The 22,635-nt window shown below is 32.6% G+C and overlaps 5 protein-coding genes and 1 long non-coding RNA gene across 7 annotated transcripts in view; 4 read left to right on the top strand and 2 right to left on the bottom strand.

The window, feature by feature from the left end:
• Window positions 1-1,406: 1,406 nt before the first annotated feature.
• Window positions 1,407-4,311, bottom strand: LOC128201565 (uncharacterized). Its single transcript, XM_052898944.1, has 2 exons — window positions 2,977-4,311; window positions 1,407-2,452 (listed from the first exon to the last, which is right to left on the bottom strand). Exon 2 carries the CDS (start codon window positions 2,445-2,447, stop codon window positions 1,407-1,409), a length of 1,041 nt encoding a protein of 346 aa, XP_052754904.1. The 5' UTR covers window positions 2,448-2,452; window positions 2,977-4,311.
• Window positions 3,711-4,287, top strand: LOC128201566 (uncharacterized). Its single transcript, XM_052898945.1, has 2 exons — window positions 3,711-3,831; window positions 3,941-4,287. Exons 1-2 carry the CDS (start codon window positions 3,771-3,773, stop codon window positions 4,285-4,287), a joined length of 408 nt encoding a protein of 135 aa, XP_052754905.1. The 5' UTR covers window positions 3,711-3,770.
• Window positions 4,312-5,552: 1,241 nt separating the features above from the next.
• On the top strand, window positions 5,553-8,417 carry LOC113521256 (SRSF protein kinase 3). The gene has a single exon (XM_026906740.3). It carries the CDS (start codon window positions 5,763-5,765, stop codon window positions 7,578-7,580), a length of 1,818 nt encoding a protein of 605 aa, XP_026762541.1. The 5' UTR covers window positions 5,553-5,762; the 3' UTR covers window positions 7,581-8,417.
• A 5,546-nt stretch (window positions 8,418-13,963) lies between these two features.
• On the top strand, window positions 13,964-17,303 carry LOC113521521 (divergent protein kinase domain 1C). The gene is made up of 3 exons (XM_031912885.2): window positions 13,964-14,245; window positions 14,535-14,730; window positions 15,248-17,303. Exons 2-3 carry the CDS (start codon window positions 14,569-14,571, stop codon window positions 16,292-16,294), a joined length of 1,209 nt encoding a protein of 402 aa, XP_031768745.2. The 5' UTR covers window positions 13,964-14,245; window positions 14,535-14,568; the 3' UTR covers window positions 16,295-17,303.
• A 1,704-nt stretch (window positions 17,304-19,007) lies between these two features.
• LOC113521313 (glycogen-binding subunit 76A) overlaps window positions 19,008-22,635 on the top strand; it is a 59,452-nt gene continuing 55,824 nt past the window's right edge. Inside the window, exon 1 of one of the 2 annotated variants that reach the window (XM_052898937.1) lies at window positions 19,008-19,204. The gene's annotated coding sequence lies outside the window, so the exon portion shown is untranslated. The remainder of the gene's footprint in view (window positions 19,205-22,635) is intronic. The other variant, XM_026906821.3, reaches the window with a different exon arrangement.
• LOC128201562 (uncharacterized) lies at window positions 20,941-22,358 on the bottom strand. The gene is made up of 2 exons (XR_008253290.1): window positions 21,817-22,358; window positions 20,941-21,539 (listed from the first exon to the last, which is right to left on the bottom strand). It is a non-coding gene; the product is annotated as an uncharacterized LOC128201562 (long non-coding RNA).

Here is a 22,635-nt window from a genome sequence, read left to right as displayed (position 1 = left end):
TGCGAATAAGTTAGAATGTCTATTCTAATTTATTCACAACAAGACATTCTAACTTTGACTAGTATTTGTGTTATATAAATGTGTGTATGTAATAATCTGAATTGCATGAAATCGTAATTAAAAAAAAATATTTATTTCCATTTAATAATATAATTAACTATATAAAAGTATTAAAATCGTGAAACATAACATTAAATATTAGTAAAATAATTTATGATTAGATAGCAAGACCTTAAAATATTAATTAAAGGTAAAAACATTTCATTGAGGCAAATTAATTTAAAAATTTTATTTTGGCACTGCACAATAGAGATGGGCAATCCACCTTAAAAGGGTTTAAAGTCTGGTGGGTAAAAACCGGGTGTTTTGGGTTTATTGGGTTTAAACCCCATAAACACCCAAATTTTTGGGTATTTATGATTTTGTACTTCATCATCGTCATCTCAGCCGCAAGACGTCCACTATACTGGACATAGACAATATTATTATGCAGCCTACAGAATAAAAAACTTTTAATTTGATTTTGAGTTTATTAAGAAAGAGATGAAAGTAAAATGTAAAACTACAGTCAATCACTGTCAGATTCAGAGTTATTACAAGCGATGAATTGTATAGGTTCGATAGGCTCTATTTCGTCTAAACTGTTATGTTCATTTACTTGCTCAATGAAAGCTTCTAAGGTATTTTCTTCATTAAACTGAATGTCCTCGCATTCAGCTTTATGTTTAAGATTCCAGTTATAACAAATGAATGAAATTTTTTCAGTTCTTTCAGTTGTAAGTCGATTTCTTTTGTTATTATGTATGTAGCCTTGGATACTAAAGGAACGCTCAGTGGCTGCCGAAGTACAGGGAGCTGATAGAATACGAATCGCTACTTTGCTTAACTCAGTGGAACCACAAATACCTTTCCACCATATTAGGGGCTCAATGCTATCTAATGAGCTCCATACAAATCCTCTGGCCCAAAAGTTTTCTTTAGCTTTATAACACGCCAAATCTGCCATTACATTTGACAAACTTAAGTGTTGGCTTAAATTGTAGATAAACTCCATACCCTTAAGTTCTTCCTCTTGAGTAAGTTCGACTCCTAGAGTCCTGGGGTCTAGAATATATGCTGCAAAATGTATTGGCCTCATTGCCATATTGCATCTTGAAGATACTGATGTTAGAATCTGCTGTTTGCTTTCTTCGCTCAATGTCGAAATCTCATTTAATGCAAAACGTATCTTAGCTTGTACATCTCTAAATGTAATGTATGTGCGATGCAAACGATTCTGGTCGCTCTCTAAGTAAAATATGCTTTCAGTGACTGGTTCCAAAATACTTATACATTCCCCTGTCTTCGTCCAGAAATCATCACTTAGAATTAAATCTTTAATATCTCTTGAAATTACCACATCTTCTCTAACTGTTAATTAATAATAAATAATAAGCTATCTTATTTGCTTTCAAACTTTTTAACGAAGTAACATGACTTCCCCATCTTGTAGCACAAGGCAATTTTAGTGTTTGTGTAGAATCTTCACCCTGCCTTGATTTTATCAACAAGGAACTTAATCGTTGACTCCTTTTAACAGTTTTTATTATATTTATGGCTTGCATAATAAACACAGTTACTTCTTGTATCTTTACAATATCTTGGCACAACAAGTTAAGGATATGTGCACAGCAACCGAGAGGAACAACATGTGGATATTTGAGTTTTGTTAATTCGAATGCCTTTTGTATATTTCTAGCGTTATCGCCAATAAGTACAAGAAACTTATTTGCTCCATACACTTTCATTACTTTTTCAACTTCTTGGCTAAGGTATTCACTAGTGTGAGGATTACTTTCTGTATTCAAACTTTTAACGTATGCAGGTTGAGGTTTTGATATAAGAAAGTTTATTATTCCTTCATTTCTTAAATTAGACCAGCCATCGCACTGAAGGTGTAAGTAACTACAAGCATTTAGTTCCTCATTTAACTCAAAACGCATTTCTCTATATATTTTATCTAAGTATTTTGTCGCTAAAGCTTTACGTGAAGGTATTTTAAATTTTGGTTGCAATTTTTCGAAAAATTGTATCCATAAAGGATGTTGCACCATCGATAATGGCGTCCCTGTTACAAATATAGCTCTCGCTAATTCTGTTTTTATATGATCATCGGTGTCTTGAAACTCAGCATTTATTGTAGTGTTAGCAGACGACGAGGGGCTTATAAAAGAATCATTTGTCTCTATCTCTGACAGTCCAGACATTTTGGTTTTGGACGAGCTATCTTTTATAAGTTTCATAGAGTCTTTTAATGTTTCTGGAGATTTTGGACAAGTGATAAGATGTTGAAGCATTTTGGCAGCATTACTGAATTTGTAGACCTTATTACAAAGCTTGCAAGAAACAGACTTGTTTGGTAAAGTACGGTAGTGCTCCCATATGCGTAAATCTTTAGGTCTCCCCATTGAACCTAAAAAAATGAACGATGATTAGTTGGTCTGACGAAAATTCAACAATAGAGTGCCTATTTTTTTACAATGATTATTTCTTGTTATTTACAATAAATTTATTAAAAAAATAATAAAATAAATACAAAAAACCTTTGTAAAATTACATCTCCTCGGAGGATTAAACGCAGACGCTAGTTTATTATCGTATTGTTCTGTATTTTTCTCAGCAACTTCTTTAATTCGATTAGGTACTTACGCATATTATGTTAAAAATAAATATCTAGTACACATCTTAGGCTATCCACCATTATTATCCAATGACGACTCTCAGCTAACTATGCACTATCATCCAAAATAAACGTGTATGGAAAATTTTATCCCAGTCGGTTGAGGATTGAGGATAATTGCATCAACATACGAACATACCTACATACTTTTATTTACATAACGCAAGCTAAATAAAAGCTTGTAATAATACATCTAATTTTAAGTTAAAATTGTTAAGTGATCATGATATAATTGTATCATTCAAAAATCCACTTACCTTTAATTATTTCTTGTTAAGTATAAATATTATTTCAAATCTGCTCCCTTAATATGCACTTTTTTACTGCTTTTCCTACCTAACACGTTACCAGGAAGTCACGTTACCAGAGTCAGAGTAATAGTGAACACGTTTGACAGTGATTGTCGTCGCCTCATATTCAGCGTCGACGAATAGGGGAATCCCCAGTCATAATGTATTGCATGCGTGGCGGTCTTACTTCAAATCCATAAACAAAGAGATAATTACAGAACTCGATACTAGATGGCGCTGTTTTTGTTTGAAGAAAGTTTGCGGGCTAAAATACATAGAATTTCATCAATGACTTCCACAAAGAACAACATTTCTGTTTTTTCTAAGTCCGTATCTCTTCCGTATATTTCATAAGATATAAGCTTGGGCTACATTGTTATGCAACGTGATTTTGTCGCTGTCTTGCTAGCAGGGTTGACAGATATACGATTTAAATCGTACTCATACTATTATTTGTCTATTTTTTAATGTACGATCGTAAAGATTATGATCGTAATTCGCACAAAAACATACGACTTTTTGGTTACCTGGCAACATTTTTATTATGAAACGAACATGCTCACATCATCAGTCACATGCAACAATTTATTGGGGATTTCCCCTTCACATCTGGCAGTCCTGCTTGCTAGAATATAGGTAAGTCAGCCACAGTTACTGACGATCGATATTTAAAGGGTATTGTTTTTGTGCTAAATATTTCATAAAAACGTTATTTAATACTTTGTGGATTATTAATTTAGTTGATAATCACTGGAAGTAAAATGGATGCTAATTTGAGAGATCAAGATCTTCGTATAAAACAGTTAATAAAAGAAAATCTACGTAAGTACTCTTTTTATACCTAGGTAGGTAAGGTATAATAAACACAAAAGGTACTTAGATCGCGTGTGTTCGAAGCATTTATTCTAATAAATTTAATTTAAAATTGTAGAAAGAAAAAAATGTCTGCCAAACCGTAGCCGAAGCCGATCTCCAAATATATTTGGCGATAGTGAGACCCAGTGTCCAGATGATTTACCCAGCGTCGTCGCAACAAAGAAAAAAAACGAGGATAAAGTAAAAGAAAATTTACTGAAAGAAGAAACAAACTGTTCTAAATGCTTAATTTATGGAGAAGAGGATAAAAGAAATGAGTATTTCGGACTGTTAGTGGCTCAAGAATTTAAATATATACGGCCATGTGTGCGAACGAGGTGTTATGAAGAAATTTTAAAGTATCTACGGGAAGCAAAAGGCCAACATGTTGATCAACTGCAACATGAAAACACTGAAAATTAATTACTTTCATTTTATTATATATAGATTTTTAAAATTTCCTGAAATATTATTAGTTAACGTTTTATTTAATATTGTAGAATTGATCAATACAATTTATAAAAATAATTTATTGGTATTACTTACATATTTTCAAAAAAATACGTAAAAACCTATTTTTTTGGGTGATTATGGGAGTTTATGGGTGTTTATTGGGTTTTTACCAAAGCACCGGGTTTAAACCCGGTGCTTTGCCCATCTGTACTGCACAATGCTATGGTACCTAGGAGGCTTGCTGTATTTTCACACTGAATGGTTATGCTTTATGCTATCTAGACAAGTGGACTAGTCATCGAAAATCACGAAATACCTCGTGAATATATACATATTTTTACTATTAAATTTATTGTTTTTCTGAAGAAGAGAAAACGTATTTATATTTTATATTAAACTAGTGATTGGTTAAGTCAAGAGGTAATAATAAACAAACGCACATTTATAATATTGTATACAGAGGATTTTTTAATTAAACTTAAAAGTAATCAACATAATTTCGGAATTTCGGGAGCCATGTACTGTAGATTGATTAGATTAAATTTAAAGTCTCTGTAGAATTAATGATAGTAAGTACGTTATACTATAGACATTTTAGGGTGATTTCTTATAATATATCAGTAAATGCTTTGATAGTCATAAATTGCATAATATTTGTAATTAATATATATTTTTGTCATATTTTGTATTGCCTAAAAGCAATTAGAGACTAATAGCTGGTGCTGCCTCTATAGAGCAACTTATCAACTAAAATTATTTACAATTTAGTACATTTAATTCGTCTTACGATAATGCTATTGTGTTATGTAATATAATTTTTTAACAATTATCTGTTCGGAGTGTTCAAACTAGTAGTTTCTATTATGAAGCATCTGCTTCTAATTTCTCTAGCGGTCTAGTAGCAGCAATAAATGTTTGTCTACAAATTAAATTCGTAGAACAATTCCTAAACTTATAGAAGTTAGGAACATAATTCACGTTTACAATATCGAATTGCTGTTCGCTCATAGTTTGAGCATTTCGAAATAAGTACGATTATTATTACTAATAAGTAGGTATAACCTACTAATATAATTAATTAGTTCTATCTTTTGCCACTTGATTGCAAATGGCGCTGTTCGTAAGAGCTAGAGGAAAATTCATTTACATTTTATATCTGTGATTTGCGCAATCTTTGTCTTTGTATTAAAAGACTATGCATAGAATCACTATTTAGCTTGTAAAAGGAGTCTAGTTATGTAGGATGTAGAAGAGATCTTGGTCTAAATAGGTATTCACTGTTCTAAATAGGTGTTCTTGTATTTTTTTTAATTATGGCAACATTATTCATTCGTGTTCGAACGCATTTTGTTCTACGACCGGCCGCCATACTCAAACATAAAGATTGAGATGAAAAGATAAATTTATATTTATTGCAAGTTGTTGAAAGTGTTTTAATTTGCTAAATGAGTTCTAAATCAGATGTAAATAGAAGAGTACTCGCCATTCAGGCGAAAAAGAAACGCCATAAATTAGGTAAGAAGAAAAATCGTGAGGAGGACCACGGCGGTGGTGGACAAGGAAACGGGCTGCGTAACCAGAACCAGAACCGTCTAGAACCGACACATAGCTCTTCCAATGAGACGATTGAAGAAGACGAGGACGAGCAATACGCTAGTGACGACGAGGAACAAGAAGACAGTGCGGATTATTGTAAGGGTGGTTACCATCCTGTTAAAATCGGAGATCTGTTCCTGAATCGTTACCACGTCACTAGGAAGTTGGGATGGGGTCATTTCTCAACCGTATGGTTATGCTGGGATCTCGTAGATAAACGTTTTGTCGCTTTGAAGGTGGTCAAGTCCGCGCCTCACTTCACAGAGACAGCCCTAGATGAAATTAAAATTCTCAAAGCCGTGCGCGACAGTGATCCCGCTGATCCTAAACGAAATAAGACCGTTCAACTACTTAATGATTTTAAAATTACTGGTGTTAATGGAACACATGTGTGCATGGTGTTTGAAGTGTTAGGACACCATTTATTGAAGCTGATACTCAAGTCTAATTATAGAGGCATACCACGGGAAAATGTGAAGACTATTATTCATCAAGTACTGGAAGCTCTAGATTACCTTCATACTAAATGTAAAATAATTCATACTGATATAAAGCCTGAGAATGTGTTGGTTTGTGTTGATGAAGCTTATATACGTAAGCTGGCTGCTGAAGCAACTGAACTACATTCCTTGGGCCTGAGATTACCCCATTCCTTAATAAGCACGGCTCCTAAGGAATTTCAAGAACAAGTAGTTACATCTAAAATGAGCAGAAACAAAAAGAAAAAATTAAAGAAAAAAGCTAAACGCCAATCCATGTTGCTGAAAAAACAAATGGAGCAGATTGAGGAGATGGAAGAGCAAAAGAAACTCGAACATAATAGTGAGTCTGCTCCAATGTCTCAAGATAATGATGACTCTCCACAGACCCCAGAGGAGGCAAGTGTGATTGAGACAACACGATCAGAGAATGATACAACTGTGAATGGATGCACTGGCATGCCAAGAGCTGATGATGAGGCATTTGACACAGATGCTGATGCTGTACAGGTAAGAAGCAAACAATATGGCTGTGGTGATGATGCAGGCACACCTATGTCTGAAGGAGAGATGACTGACACTCCACCATCTTTCAATTCTCAATCTACCAAGGGCAAGTCAATGGACAAAAAGCCTGATCCAGCTTTTGATGTATGTGATATAGAGGTAAAGATTGCTGATCTTGGTAATGCTTGTTGGGTTCATCGACACTTTACTGAAGATATACAAACAAGACAGTATCGGTCACTAGAAGTCCTCTTAAGTGCTGGCTATGGTACCTCTGCTGATATATGGAGTACTGCTTGTATGGCTTTTGAATTGGCAACAGGAGATTACTTGTTTGAACCTCATTCTGGTGAGGGCTATAGTCGAGACGAGGACCACCTAGCACATATTATAGAATTACTCGGAGACATTCCCAAGAGAATTGCAGCATCTGGAAAGTATTCAAAGGCATTCTTTAACAAAAAAGGGGAATTGCGGAATATTACAGGATTAAAACCATGGGGCTTAGTTTCAGTTCTTACTGAGAAATATGAATGGAGTCAGAAGGATGCAGAGGAGTTTGCTGATTTCTTGAAACCAATGCTGGATTTTGATCCTAACAGGCGTGCAACTGCATATGAGTGCCTTCAGCACCCATGGCTGAAGTCAGCCAAACCTGAACAAAAAGAATCTGAGGAATAATCTGACATGTATATGTATTTATATATATGTGCTCTCTGCCTGAAACAGATGAAGTATTCATCAAATCAGTAGTGTCACTCAACAGAAAAAATATTTCAGTGTTTTAAATTTACTCATAAATTTATTTATGGATTTGTTTATGAATAATTAATATTTATCTAGATTGTTTTTTTTAGCAGTCCAAGATTAAATCAAAATTTTGAGTAAACATTTGAGCAATGCTAATTGCATAGGTATCCTGTACTATTAACTGATGGTAGCGAAGTATATAATACACCCGCTGCTCAAGTTGTAGCAACTTATTGATCAGAAATTATATTATAACTAGTAATTGGCATTATAATAGACATCATAAAATTACCCGAACTGTACAGATAGCTTTAGGAAAAATTGTGATGTATGACATGTAGACAATATAGGTTTTGTCACATTAATCTCTTAGGAATTTATTAGTTGACATAGCTCGGCACGTAAACCACCTAGGGAGTGAGGAACCTACTGTAATAAAGTCATGCATTCATACTGTAGGCCATTCAGGTAGTATGTTCACATAGTTTAAGTTTGTGTTTTATCACTATCACAAAAAAAATCTCATAATGTAAACTTTAGGAATAAGACAGTATTTGTAATGCCACACCTCCGAGACTGCCTTTTTATAATTCGATGAGTCATTAAAATTTAATAACGGTTGGAGTCTAATACTGAAGGCAGTATGAACTCAGTGTCCTCTAACCAGTTGATAGTTATATTATTTATCATAGATCCCAATTTACATGACCATTTGTATTAATTATATCTGCAAATTTACATGAATAAAATGTCAAAACGAGCTTGTTATTATGATTTTTATTGAATTTAAAAAATACACACACCTGCTTCAGTGGTTCACTATGAACAAAATTTGTAATTAATTGGAATATCACACATATACACAAAATCAAGTTTTGAGATACCTGAATTCATTTCGTGTGTAAATTTTTTACATAACTAGGAACTAGTTAAATAAGCATCTCTTGCTCCTGTTTTCTGTTCTAATAATTTTCTAACTAGCTCCAATATTTTCAATATTTGTATCTGACTACCCTATTCACAGATTGGGGTTGTGACATATTTTCAACTGACTTTAAAAAGAAGGATATTTTCAATTCGATTTTTTTTTGTGTGTTTGTTACTTTATAACTCCGTCAGTTGAAAACCAATTTAATTTTTTTTTATTTGTAAATATATACTTACAGATTGTTCCTATAGCGATATTATCAAAATCGGTTCTGTAGTTTAGTTTTTAAATAAAAATAACTAGTTTTACCACAATTGCAGTCGGTTTTTTTGTGGAATACGATTTAATTATTCTTTCTTTTTATTTCTATCATGAATATAATGCAATAAAGTTAAGATAGCTGCCGATATTATAATGAGGTGGGGCCGGAAATATTATAAAGGAGTCTTTGGCAGCTCCCACCGCAGTTTATTGTAAGTGAAACATTGTGATGCTATGTTACATGAGAAATAGGGTCACGGTACATGCACACATTCAACTTGTATTCAGTAGAAAATATATAGGTAGTATCATTCATAGATATATGTATGTGTCGTAACACACATTATTACATAGGTAATGTAAGATTCACACATTTTTTCTAATCTTATAATAGTATTTTCTGTACCCTGTTGGTTCTCCGCTTTATTTCGACCAATAGCATTTAATATACGGGTTTATTACTACGTTACTGGATTTAGAAATTCTTTTCTTAACATTTCATATCGGAGGTCGGCGATCATCAGAATATTGATGGATATATAGCTTGAAGTGAGAGCGACTTCGATGAGGATAATAGATCGAGTGACGACATCAAACAGGCAGAAAATAGAGTGAACCCCACTGGATAGAGCTACAATCTCAAATTACAAGGAGTAGATAAACATAAAACAATAGATGTACATAGATCAGAACAGGCTCCTTGTGAGTGGCCTATGTTTAGTAGTGGACAAGGAATGGTAGAAATTATTACGACATGCATAGAGAAGGTGACAGATGAAAGATCGACATACAGGCGATTTTTTTGTAAAGAGGCCGTCATTAAATTACGTAATTTGAAAATAGGCGGGGCGGGGAGTCTGATCTACGGAAATGGAGATATGAAGCGTAGGGAGAGAGGTATAGCTAAAGTTGACGTCATCTTCGAATGGTTGCAGTAATGGGTTAAAGATATATTATCTAATACAAAAAATCTCTTTTATTAGTTATATACTTTTTGACAGGTACCTATCATTAGAATTTGCAAGTATTTTTTTTACTAAAAATTGCAAATGTGTATTTTTTATTCTTAGAGTTCCGTACCATAATGGTTCTTTTATACCATTTTTTTTTGTACGATTTTGTCCATTCCTTTTTGACTTATGAAAATAACTCGACTCTACCCAAAATAAAATAACATTCACATCCTCTCTCCATTTATCGTTTCTCCAAAGTTTATGAAACCACGAGGAGTTATAAAATTTAAATTGAAGCCGCTATGGTTCAAAGTAAGGAAATTATACATGGAACGTTCGATGTATGTTCAATAAGTTTTATTCTCATGTTGATTTCATATATAATTTTATTACGATATAAGTCGTAATTTTTATTTGTCTTACAATTAATAGATTTGCTCTTAAATTTTCAACAACAGGAGGCGGAGGGGGTGATTGTAAAGGGAGACGTAATTTATGTTTGTGTTACATGCTAACGTCCATATTCTATGATTTGCACTGATTACGTTACATTATTATTATATTTATATATTTACATAACGTTAGTTACATTGAGTTACGTGAATTAGATCTCGAGTTTGATTCTCATACGGATTAATTTCTAAAAGTATTGAGAGTTTTGGATTATACCCTCAGATGTCCATTGTGTGGTTTCCCATAGTTTTTTTCTTTTTTTTTATGGGTGATAATGGAATGGTAACCCCACTCGCGCTGTCGGTATACACCGTCGGGGCACCAGTGAAAGATGATAGGTGAGGATGAAGCAGGCCAGTTAGCCCATCGTGACGAATGCTATATGGCTATATGGCATATTGCTAGCAATTCAACAAGTATTAAATATACCAGTTTGGGAACTAGTCAAATGACGTGTTTTTGTGATACTTTAAAATAATAATAAAGACAAGAAAAGGTCTAAAGTAATAATACATTTATTTATTTATTCAGGGGTTTGTGTACAAAGCGGACTTAACCACGTGCAGGTCGACCTGATAGGGCATATTGCTAGCAATGTCGAACTCCATTGCTAACAATCCCTTTCTTCCCATGCGTACATACTTAGGTTTACATATATAAAAAATATAGTTACAAAAATATAAAATATACATAAAAATTAGAATAGTAGATAGATAACACTTACTGCTCGGATAAAGTATAATAGTGAATATAAACTTTTTGAATGACGATTTAGACGGAAGTCTCTTGATGGTAACAGGGAGCACGTTCCAGAGCTGTAAAGAATGTAGAACAAAAGAATTTAATAGGAAACCAGTACGGTGAGAGAGGATAGACATTTGGGGAGTATCATAGGAAAAAAAATTGCAATTGATAAGTTTTTCATAGTATTATATATAGACTCCATATTAATTGTTGGCAACTGAAGCTTCCATTTTATTTTTTGGAAAAAAAACTATGATAAGGAATAAAATAAGTATATAAACGAGATACTGTGTGTATATACTGAACAAGTCACTTTAGTGTATAAGTGTAGATACTTATACACTAAAGTGACTGAAACGTTTCGTCGTTTATCGGTGTGTTTATGATTGAAGCCGCTTATTTTTCGTGGAACAAAACTAATATAATACTAATAAAATAAATCTAGGTATAGATTTTTTTAATGGATGATAAAGGAATGCTAATTCCGTCTACGTTAACAGTATACGCTGCTGTCGGGGTATCAATGAGGGATGATAGGTGAAAATAAAAGGGCAGACTAGTTAGTCATTATTATTACAATCCAACACGATGGTTTCCAGGGGGGACCATGTGGAGGTCGACCTGACAGGGTATATTGCTAGCAATAGGACTGGTAGTCCGCTTTACCAATAATCCCTTTCCCCTATATACCTAGCTTACTTACCTGTTGGTTGAAAAAATCTACTTTTTAACTAATTATTTAGGAAAGAAAGTACATTCTATTAGTATTGTGAATGTGAAAGTTTGTAAAAATATTCGGATATTTGTATGTTTCGTTACTCATTCACGCTTACACAGCTGGACGAATTAAATTTGGTATACGTGTCGGTTATATACTAACTAAAGAGTGTTCATAACTTTACCTTGACGAAGTGTGGCAATATTCCAATTATCTGTTAATTATTAAAAACAATTTAAAATTTTTCAATGTTTATAACTGTTTATTTAAATAGTGATCCGACAGCGAATTAAAATGTTAATAATAGAATACTTTGCATATAGATCTACCATTAAACACTTTTCACCTATTTCATATTCTTCTTTGGAATTTGTTAAATATAGCTTAGCTTTACTTTTAGCTTTAGTGACAAAAGTTTTTTAAATCTTTTCTTTTCTAACATATTAATTAAGTCTTCAGAAAAGCGGTAATAATGAATAGAACCCACAACACGTAAAATTGTTGATTGTCGGCATTTCTTATAATCATTTTTTAGCTTTTTCCAATAAATATTGATAAACTGAAATAATATTAAATAATTTCAATTAATAATTTACTGTGGTAAAGCCACGCTGTATATACATTTGTGTACCCAGCTTCTGATCCAGAGGAAGCAAGTAGCAAATCTATTATTACTATATACACATATAACAACAGACGTAGATATATATACAAAAAAGAGGTAAAAGGATCCATACACAAAAAAAAGAAAAACAAAAAAATAACAATTTTTCATTTCATGCGTGTGCCACAGTAACATTTGTCCCATTTGTGTTTATTTCGTGAAACATTATTTATTAAAGCTTATGCGTATACCTTATGATTTGTAGGTCACCTTTTATAGGTAGAAAAATTATAGAATTCGAAATTATAATATTTTAGTCCTTAGAAATAGCAAAGTATAAGGGGTTCTATGGGCTTTGCAATATTTTCTGAATGCCATTGAGTAAATAGTATATATATAGGCGTAACAGGGGGGAGGAGGGAAGACAGCTGCTCCTCCTGAAATATTTATGTATTACAATATATATTATACGTCAACTTTTGAAAAAACCGCGCAGTAGCAGTAAGCAAGCGCCACAATTTCCACAAATCTGACTTGGGCCAAACGCTGGGTTTGCCCATGTATATATATATAGTTCATACCTATAAGCAACGGTTTCCACTGCCGCTTTCCAGTTGTCTGTGTAATTTATCTATCGTCACGAATTCACTAGGAATCCATTGGACTCCGTGGAAATTGTATAGAGTATATTGTTAGAAATGCGGCTATTAGTCACCATTATTCGTCTTTATTGTTTCATCCTTCTTAATTAGTGTATCTTCATATCATATAAAATAACGCTGGCGTACCAGTGGAGGATAAAATAATGAAGAAGTTAGGTCAATTGTTCTATTACACTAGGAATTAATAAATAAAGTAAATTCGTTACATTAGGCTTATTTCACCTATCATCTCTAGTACCACATCAACGCCCTGTAAAACAGTGGCACAGGTGGGGTACCTATTATTCTATTTAAGGGGGGGGGGGGGTTTGTAAGTAACAAAGAATAGAGGTCCCATTAGAAGCATTACATCTTGTTAGGTTTATTTACACGCGGTCCTGTTGATCGCCTCTTTGATCAGATCAGTTAGGTGTGCTTTCATTCTCTTTTGTCATTAGTGAAGGATGATAGGTGAGGTAAAAAGCAGGTCTTTTTTTTTCTTTCTTTTTTTTATGGATGTTAATAGAGTGGTAACCCCATAGTGGTAGTGGTAAGTGGTGGAATTAAAAGGCAGGTCAGTTAGCCTATCGTGATGAATACACTTGGAAGTCAGCACGATGGTTTCCAGGGGGGACCACGGGGAGGTTGACCTATTAGGGTATATTGTTAGCAATGAGAGTGGTAATCCGCATTACTAACAATCTCCCCCCCCCTTCCCGAAAAGGCAGGTGGGTTAGCTCATCATGATGAATACACAAGGAATTCAGCAAGATAGTATCTAGGGGGACCACGTGGAGGTTGATCTGACTGGGTATATCGCTATCAATGGAACTGGTAGTACGCAATACTAACAATCCCTTCCCCTCACCATCCCTTGCTATACCGTTACCGTTAGCACATGCAAGATTATCAGTTCGTTAAATTAATATACAATACTAAAAAAATTAATATAATACAATAACAAAACGCAATGGTCATTAAGTCAAGCCGTCAAATATCAGCTGGTTGTCAATGTCAACTCGGATCGGCGTTTCGGAGTTTCCGAAAAACACAATAGAGGAAAAAAATCGGAATCTTATAATTTTATGATAATTTATTTTTATTTACGATTTTGTATTTCAATATCGTAAGAAATGGCATGGCAATAGAGAAATATTTAGTCAGTGGATACATTTAGGGCCGGTTTTCTGAGAAAAATATGTCATATATAAAATAATAGTTATTTGTTCCATCCTATATCCAGTTCCAGGAAACCAGATAGAATGGTGTATGATATTTCTTGAATTGTGTTGAGGTAAGTTTAAAATTTTATAAACGTATTTGTGATAATATTATTAGTTAGTCGATTAGAATAATTTTAGAACAATTCCGCTACCATAAGTATTTTTAGTGTGTGCGACTGCCAACGAGTGATATGGATATCCAAAAAAGAACACAAGTTTCAGTAAAATATTTCGATAAATATGTTTAATATGTAAATGAAAAAAGTATCTCTTAGTGTCTGTCTTGTGAACTTAAGTTTTATTTTCGAGACAAGAGATGGTTTTTATTAAAGTAATAAATACTTAACTGTCTGTTTTCAGGATCATATTCTACTAAAAGCAACACTTTTGGATCATGAGAGTACGAGAATTATGTATATGGACATTTGCACATATTTTTAAATCTGTGAAACGTAGAGTATTTTTGCTCCTATGCTTCATTTGTGTCTTTATTATTATAATAAAATGGAGGCTCACCTGCACAAATGTGCATCCTCGTTTACACATACAACACATAGTGAGTAAAATTATATTTTTTTAAATAAGCATCAAAATCCAGTGTATGCCTAATTGTCAAATCTTATCTCTGTAAATTCATCAGCATGACTAATATACCCCAGACTTGGATAAAAAAATATAAGTAATACAACTATGTTATGTATTATAAAGATCTTATTCTATATGTCTCTATGTTTATTAAAATTAATAACAATGACAACAAAAAAGCTTATTTTCACATTTATTATAGATATTTTAAATTTTATATTCATAATAATGTAATGATAAAACAGCATTTCATATTTTAATTCAAATTTTACTTTTACAGAAGTAATAATGAAACTTGGCTTATAATATTATTTAGAGATGATTATGAAACTTTCTATTATTTGGATGATGGATTTTTAAGTTCTGTTCTTTTAATTTCAACAATATTTTACATTTCTGTAATAGTATAATGATCCCATAGTCTTAGGTATAATACTCTGTGTAATTTATTATTTAAAATTTATCCTTTATTTAATTTCTTGTTTCAGTGTACCAACTATGCAAAAGGTGCATCTGTTGGTAATTTATGCCAGAGTTTATGCCATCCTGATGGAGTGCCTTCACTTTCTTGTCACAGTTTTTATATGGAAAAGGAAGCTGTTTTCTCTGGAACATGGATGAACAAGAGTGTAGTTTTTAAATCCTTAAAAAAATCTTCAGATACAAAGGAGTTAAAACAATTAAATAGTCTTAATGAAAAAAAGTATCCCACTGAAGAAGAATTTTCAAAAATGATTCAAAGTAATATAAGAAATAAATTTAACATTTCTGTCAATGATGTTGATGCTTGGAGAATGTCTTATATTCCCAATCAACTTGGAGGAATTGAAAGGAATATTGAAATGGAGAATGTTTGGTCATTTTTACAAGACAATGAATATCTTGCTTTATTATTGTATGAGAAATATGCTATCTTCCCAAAATTACTAGGATCCTGTGGTTCACTCTATGCTGTTCAGAAATTGAACTCTATATCGGGCTATTGGCATTTAATGACTTTGTATGATAGCCAAGAAGAATGGGAGAAGAGGATAAAGTTGTCTTTGATGATATTAGATTATTTATTTTTATTAGAAAAAAAGTTGCCAGAGCCCTTGCACATTTGTGATGTAAAAATGAATCATTTTGGAGTAACCAGTGACTCCAAAAAAATTATGTACCTAGATTTAGATTCTGTTCACCCGCGCACCATAGTTGATAAAATTACAGGTGATGGTTCTCAGTGTAAACAGCATAGCGACTGTGATTTTTTAGATTGTAGGTCATTTTGCAATTTAATAACATTTAAATGTGAGTATGGAGTTGTCAACAATAATTTGCAAATTGTGTGTGAAAGAATCTTTTTAGGTTGGGTGATGTCTGGCAGGGTAATGGTGCCAGGGTTGTTGTTGGGGCCTAGAACACCTAGGGTTCTTATTGAGCTATTAGAGCTTTGCGCTAACCCTACTAGTGAATTGGGCATATCTCGAGCTCCCGCCTCTAAGGAAATCAGAAAGAGGCTATATAATTTATTAATTAATTTAAAATTATCTTAAACAATGCTGTGATAAATTTGCTTATTTAAATATTGTGCAATACTATATCTAGTCACTGAATAAGAATTGAAACTATTGTTAATACTTAAGTCAATTTTAATTAGATATTTAAATTGTTATGATATTTGATCTCTTATGATAAAAATACTATTTAGTATATAAGTTAAATAATATGATAGGACATTCCTGAACAATTACAAATAGTGCCTTAGGCATAATATAGTCAAAACAATTGGCTTGATAGATTTATGGAAAATGTTAGGCAATTTTATTTTATTTATATTATTATATACTCATGTAATTAATTTAAATAGAAGAAAATAATTTCTATGCACATAGATGTGTCCACATCGATTTAAAAATATTGAAAATTCGTCTTATATGATTGGAAATGCTTCCCTCACTCTTGGATCACGCATCATCTGTATCTCTAGAAAATAATTTTCTCATCTATAAAACAGTGTTGAAACCTGTGTATGAATATATGGAACTGGACTATGAGGAATTCAATGTGGAAATACTTTTAAAGATTCCAAATTAAAACCCTAAAAATGATAGCATATTCTTCAACGTTTATTAAAATTTATATACTATATGAATATGTAGATTAACACTGTCGAGAAGGAAATTGAGTACAGAGCAAAAACATACAAAGTGCATACTGCAAATGCACACAGCCGCACTAGCCGCAGCTCTAAAGGAATCTACAAAAGTAAAAAGACTTAAACATCATCATATCTTGGACTTCACTTGACTGGGAAGTAATAAAATGGAAGATGGATTAATAAAAGTAGCGGGGCGATTTTCAAGCAATCTGCTCATGGGTTTATAACCGATTGCATGATGAAGTGCTATAAAAGAATTCATTTAATATAATATTATAAAGGATACCTTTAGTTGTATCTATAGATAAGCTTTCAAGACTCTATAATATAAAATGTAACACTTTTTTGACTATTAATTTAACAATATATTATAAATTAAATAATTCATACTCTTTTTTTATATCCTTATTTTATATAGAATTTGGCCAAAAACTTTATTGGTAATAATAATATTATTTAAATATTTAATCTGTATTAAAATATGTTAAAATACTTTCACTTTGGTTTAGAATCACTACTTTATAATGATTTCAAAATTTGTATTTTTTCTCAGGGTTCATAGAATTCCAATACCAAATAGGCAAAATTTGCTATATGAAAATCTGATAGATACAAATCAATTTTATAATTGCTTTTTTTCTCATTCCATATGTATATGTAAGTATGCAATTTCCTTCCATTTTTAGTTACCTTAGTAACTAAGTAATAAGGACGTAATTAAGTACTAACACGGAATCTTATATTTCTATGATGCTTTTGTATCTATCTGAGTGTCACAATTTCACATTTTTTGTAGCTTTTTTCTATCTTCATGAAAATATTTAATCCTATAAAGTTTTTTGTAATAATGTAATCCTAACAAAAAAAGGTATGTAGAATAAATAAATAGGCGTGGAAAATTTATAAAATGCAATACTAGCGTCAAACCGACTAAGAATTAATTTATTTATTCAATATTTTTTTTTTCCATAAAAGCATAAAGCGTATATTAGAAAACGTCAATACAAATACGTCCATGAACATTGTTTTTATTGTGGGAATCAAACCCGCAACCTTCGAAGGTAAGGCTGTGCATTAAACCATTGCACCAACAAGGTTATCACGACCACATTTATTTATATCGGTTACGCTTGTGGCGATACGATCTTGCCGTCTAAATTTTTATGGGATGAAAATGGAAATGTAACCCGCTTGCCTTATTATGTTAGGTGGAGATGAAGTCATATCAGTCAGTCCATCGTGGCGAATTCTTTACAAATGAACACTGGTTTTTAGGAGCGACCTTGTGAAGGTCGATCTGACAGGGTATAGCTAGCAATAGCGTATTTTAGTGAGTGGTAATAGAATGGTAAACGGTAACGGTATACGCTGGTGGGATACCAGCGAGGGATGATGAGACCAGTTAATTGTGATCTGGAATTTAGCACGATAGTATCTAGAGATTTTAAAATTAAGACTTCTTGGGTAAAAATGAAATGGTAACTCCATCTGTACTATCGGTATATGCTAGCGGAGTACTAATGAAATGTGATAAGTGAAAATGAAAGCAGGTTAGTGGCCTCATTATGATGATTCGACAATAATAAACCACGATGGTTTCCAGGGGCACCGCGTGCAAGTCGATCTGACAGCAATGAAACAGTTTTTTTTATGGATGATAATTGGAATTGTGTCCTGGCTGCGTTAACGGTATACGCCGGTGATTCACCAATGAAGGATGATAGGCGAAAATGAAGGGGCAGGTAAGTCAGCACATCATGATGAATACATCCGGAATACAGCATGATGGTTTCCAAGGGGACCACGTGGAGGTCGACCTGACAGACTATATTGCTAATAATGGGACTGGTAGTTTGCATTACTAACAATCCCTTTCACCCGCAATGGAGCTGTTAGGCTCTATTATTAATAATCTCTTTCCCTCCAACAATAGGGATTAGGCATCCCCATTGCTTCTACCGGTCGGCCTATAGCTACAGTATAACATTTGTAATTTTATTACGAACAGAAGTGCAGAACTGTCGAAAGTTTGTCAGAACCCAGAGGTTGGCACTGCGATGCTGGACTTCACGACGCATGCGCAACGATGGCCGCCGACCTTCCTACGTCCTTACCGCCAGTCGACGTCTTACGTCGCGCGTAGTGCGTGAAAATAAACGATATAAAATTTATAAACATTGCACACTCTCGTTTTTATACACGTAATTGTCACAATTATTGGATACTGTACTATGTGATGGTGTTAGTGATGTGAATTTAGTACCTACTGTGGTATTTATATAGAATCTACCTTCATAACTTTCAGGTTTGTATTGTATAAATACTAAGTTGCGTATCGGAAGATAATGTAGTGTATTTGATAAGTTTCAGCCATACTAACTTACAATATTTGTAAAATTATTTTTTTTAGAATATTTTCTAAAAATATATTTTTGCAATGTGAGCGGGAACTAATTTAGGATTGTGACCTTGTCCTATGTTCGAGGTTAATGTCCCCAAAGTTTACTTACTTAGATGTTAATTATTTGATATTAGTTAGGTACTTGGCTACTTTTTTCCATAAAGCATATAATTTAAGTAATAAAACATAATTATGTAACAATAAATAAAGTACTGTAGTGCTATTCTCTAAGCAAACAGCCTAGACATCAGCCTTGACGCAGCGATGAAATATTGAAATGGTATTCACTAATTCTTAAGACGCGACACTAGCGCCCAAAGACGAGCTCAAAGACGAGCGGCATAAACGGGAACTACTCAAGGCTGTGCGATTTGACATTTTGCCATAGTATTTGGTATTCACTAACAAAAATCAGCCTCGCCTTCGCCGACAGCCTAGCCTACAGCCTCGATTTCTTATGTCAAACTCAAAAGCTTTGTTTTCTACGCTGTTTGCATAGTATTCATCTAATATATTTATTTGTTTCTTGAATTCTGTGATTATTAATTGTATTGAAATTATCAATTTGTGTTTAAAAACGATTGCTGCCCGTTTATGTGTAATGACCCATTTGTTGAAAGAAGCTAAAATAGAAAATGATTGTAAGAAATGCCGACAATCAACAACTTTATGTGATGTGGATTATATTCATCATTACCGACTTTCTGAAGAATTAATCAATATGTTAGAAAAAGAATTGTCACCATGTATGCCTGTTCCAGAGAGTTGTTAAAGCTAAAGGTTTGTAACTTAAATTTTATTAATTGATGGTATTAGGTACATAAATAAATTTAAAGCAGGAAAAAGAATACTTTGCAGTGATTGTGTGCACTTGTTTATTTTATTGAGACAAGCTTAATTGTGTCAGCAGATGTTTGTGTAGGGAACAACTAGCTAGTTAATAATGGTGTGTAACAAGTATTCTAGTATGCATAATAATACTTCTGGTGTTACAAATATTCATGGATCATGGTAACCGTTTCCCATTAGGTGATCCATAAGCTTAGTGGCCTCTGGTTTTGTATAAAAATAACTATGTCTAATATGTTAGAAAGAAACCAACTTAGTTAAACATGTAGTAAATTATTAATTCATGTCAATTAATTTTTGTTAAATTAGACCACTAAATTTAGCATTCAGGTTGAAACTATTATAAAAAATTGTTTCAAAATCATAGTTTTAAAAAACATGACACACATAAATTCAGGATTGGCTATGTGGCTAATTAAAAATAATTAACATTACTTGTTTTTTTCAGGTGATTTTGAAACTCATTTAGTAGCATGACACAAACCCTTGGACAGCCACAATAATAGTAGTGTATTGCTGTATTGTTTGTGATATGCTGATAATATGATGCAGTTACATCATCTATACAAAATGAAGAAGCACAAAAGAAAATTTTGTAGTCAAAATAAGCTAGCTATACTTTTTGTACTTATATCTTAAAACTATTTTCAAATACTTTTTTATTGTTACATTTTTGTCTACCTGTGAATTAAAATTAATATTATATTATGTTGTAAATGTATATTTTAATTTAAAATTATTATAATTAATTCATATTATAACTAGTATGGAGTAAGAAATTAAAAAAAATATTCATTAAAAATTATTTATTTGAAATTGAAACAAGTTTATAATTATAAAATTTTATTGTAATTGTGTTTTTATTTGAAAATTATATAAGATGAAACTTATATTTCAAAATTACTAATGACTATTAAATGACATAATTTAATCTTATATTTTCAATAATGAACTTGATTTAACTAATAATTCCAATAACTCTTGTTATGTTTGGCAGTGTATATTTTTAGAAATGTATTATTGTAAAATCTATTAGTATTTTAAAAACCAAAATTGAGGTTTCTCCCCTTCTTCACAATGGATGGTAGAATCATAAAGAATTACCATTTATAATATTTTAAATTTAATTGAATAAAAATTATTTGAAATTTTTTTAAAAAATTTTTAATTAAATCGTACAATGGCTGACTTTAATTTAGTCATATCTCATTCATTAGCTATAAGATATGAACTAGTGTTGTCTGATTCTCTATCAAAATTTGTTCTGTCTCTACTCGGTGCTCTTCAGTGGCAACAAATCTTTGTGAGACTACTCTCTTTCTAGTTGAGGCTGCTATTGTGAAGGAGATAAGTGTCATCGGGATACTGTCAGTCAAATGACGGCGTGGACCTAAAAATAACAATAAGACCAATTAGACACATAATTCTAAAATTATAAATTAGTTATTTATTTAAGATACTCCACAAAAATATAATTAATCCTTTTTTCTGTTCGTGTATGTCCTGTCACAAGCCATGTCTGATTCTTTATATAATCCATCAGCATCTCCGACTACTTTGCGAAGGGACCTCATTTCATGGCATGTTACGAGATATGCATTTATTTTAGTTACTAAAAATATAACCTTAAAAACAGTACAAGTAAATAAAAAGCACATTTTACTTACGTATTTGATAGATACATCCAAACTTATAAAACGTTGGTAAAGTTACGTTAATTTTATTAATTATTTTTAAAAGAGAATAAACAAATACAAAAAGTGCGCCTCTGGAATGTTAAGTACAAGGAATATAATACTCTCTACGTACCTACGTATAAGTGTTATTTGTTTATTTTACGGCAATGGAAGCAAGGGTATTCAAACAAATCTTAACTTTAAAAAACAAAATCAAATGTTTGATGTATAAATTTATGTTTATTTTATATAATATTTATTTAAATAACATTCTAAACTGAATAAAACATTCCATTTGTCAATAAAATATTATATTTCTACAGTTATCGGTTTCATTTTACGGTTTTTGTTGCAAGCCCTATCTCGTCCGTGCGCACAGCCTCGAGTTATCACAGCCTACAGTTCGTCGATGAGGTTTGACACGTTAGTGAATACCAATTACCGCAGCGCTGTAGCCACGGTCGTTCGCAAGGCTGATCAGCCTAGAGCTCGTCGGCGGGCGCAGCGTTGCGGTAGATTTTTAGTGAATAGCATTGCTGGAATGTGTTATAACGTTTATATAATTCATATTATCATATTATTAAAAACGATTAATGCTTTACAAATCGCAAATCCGGCCCCATATGAAGTATTGCTGTCACTTTTTTATTAACTTAAGGGTTCGATACCGCTTGCAAACCTGCAATGCTATTCACTAAAAATCTACCGCAACGCTGCGCCCGCCGACGAGCTCTAGGCTGATCAGCCTTGCGAACGACCGTGGCTACAGCGCTGCGGTAATTGGTATTCACTAACGTGTCAAACCTCATC

This window comes from Galleria mellonella, unplaced genomic scaffold (assembly GCF_026898425.1).
Source record: "Galleria mellonella isolate WM207_F2 unplaced genomic scaffold, CSIRO_AGI_GalMel_v1 utg55, whole genome shotgun sequence".
In the NCBI taxonomy this organism is placed as follows: domain Eukaryota; kingdom Metazoa; phylum Arthropoda; class Insecta; order Lepidoptera; family Pyralidae; genus Galleria; species Galleria mellonella.
The sequence above is the reverse complement of the archived record's forward strand: the minus strand, read 5'-3'. Positions and strand labels throughout refer to the sequence as shown.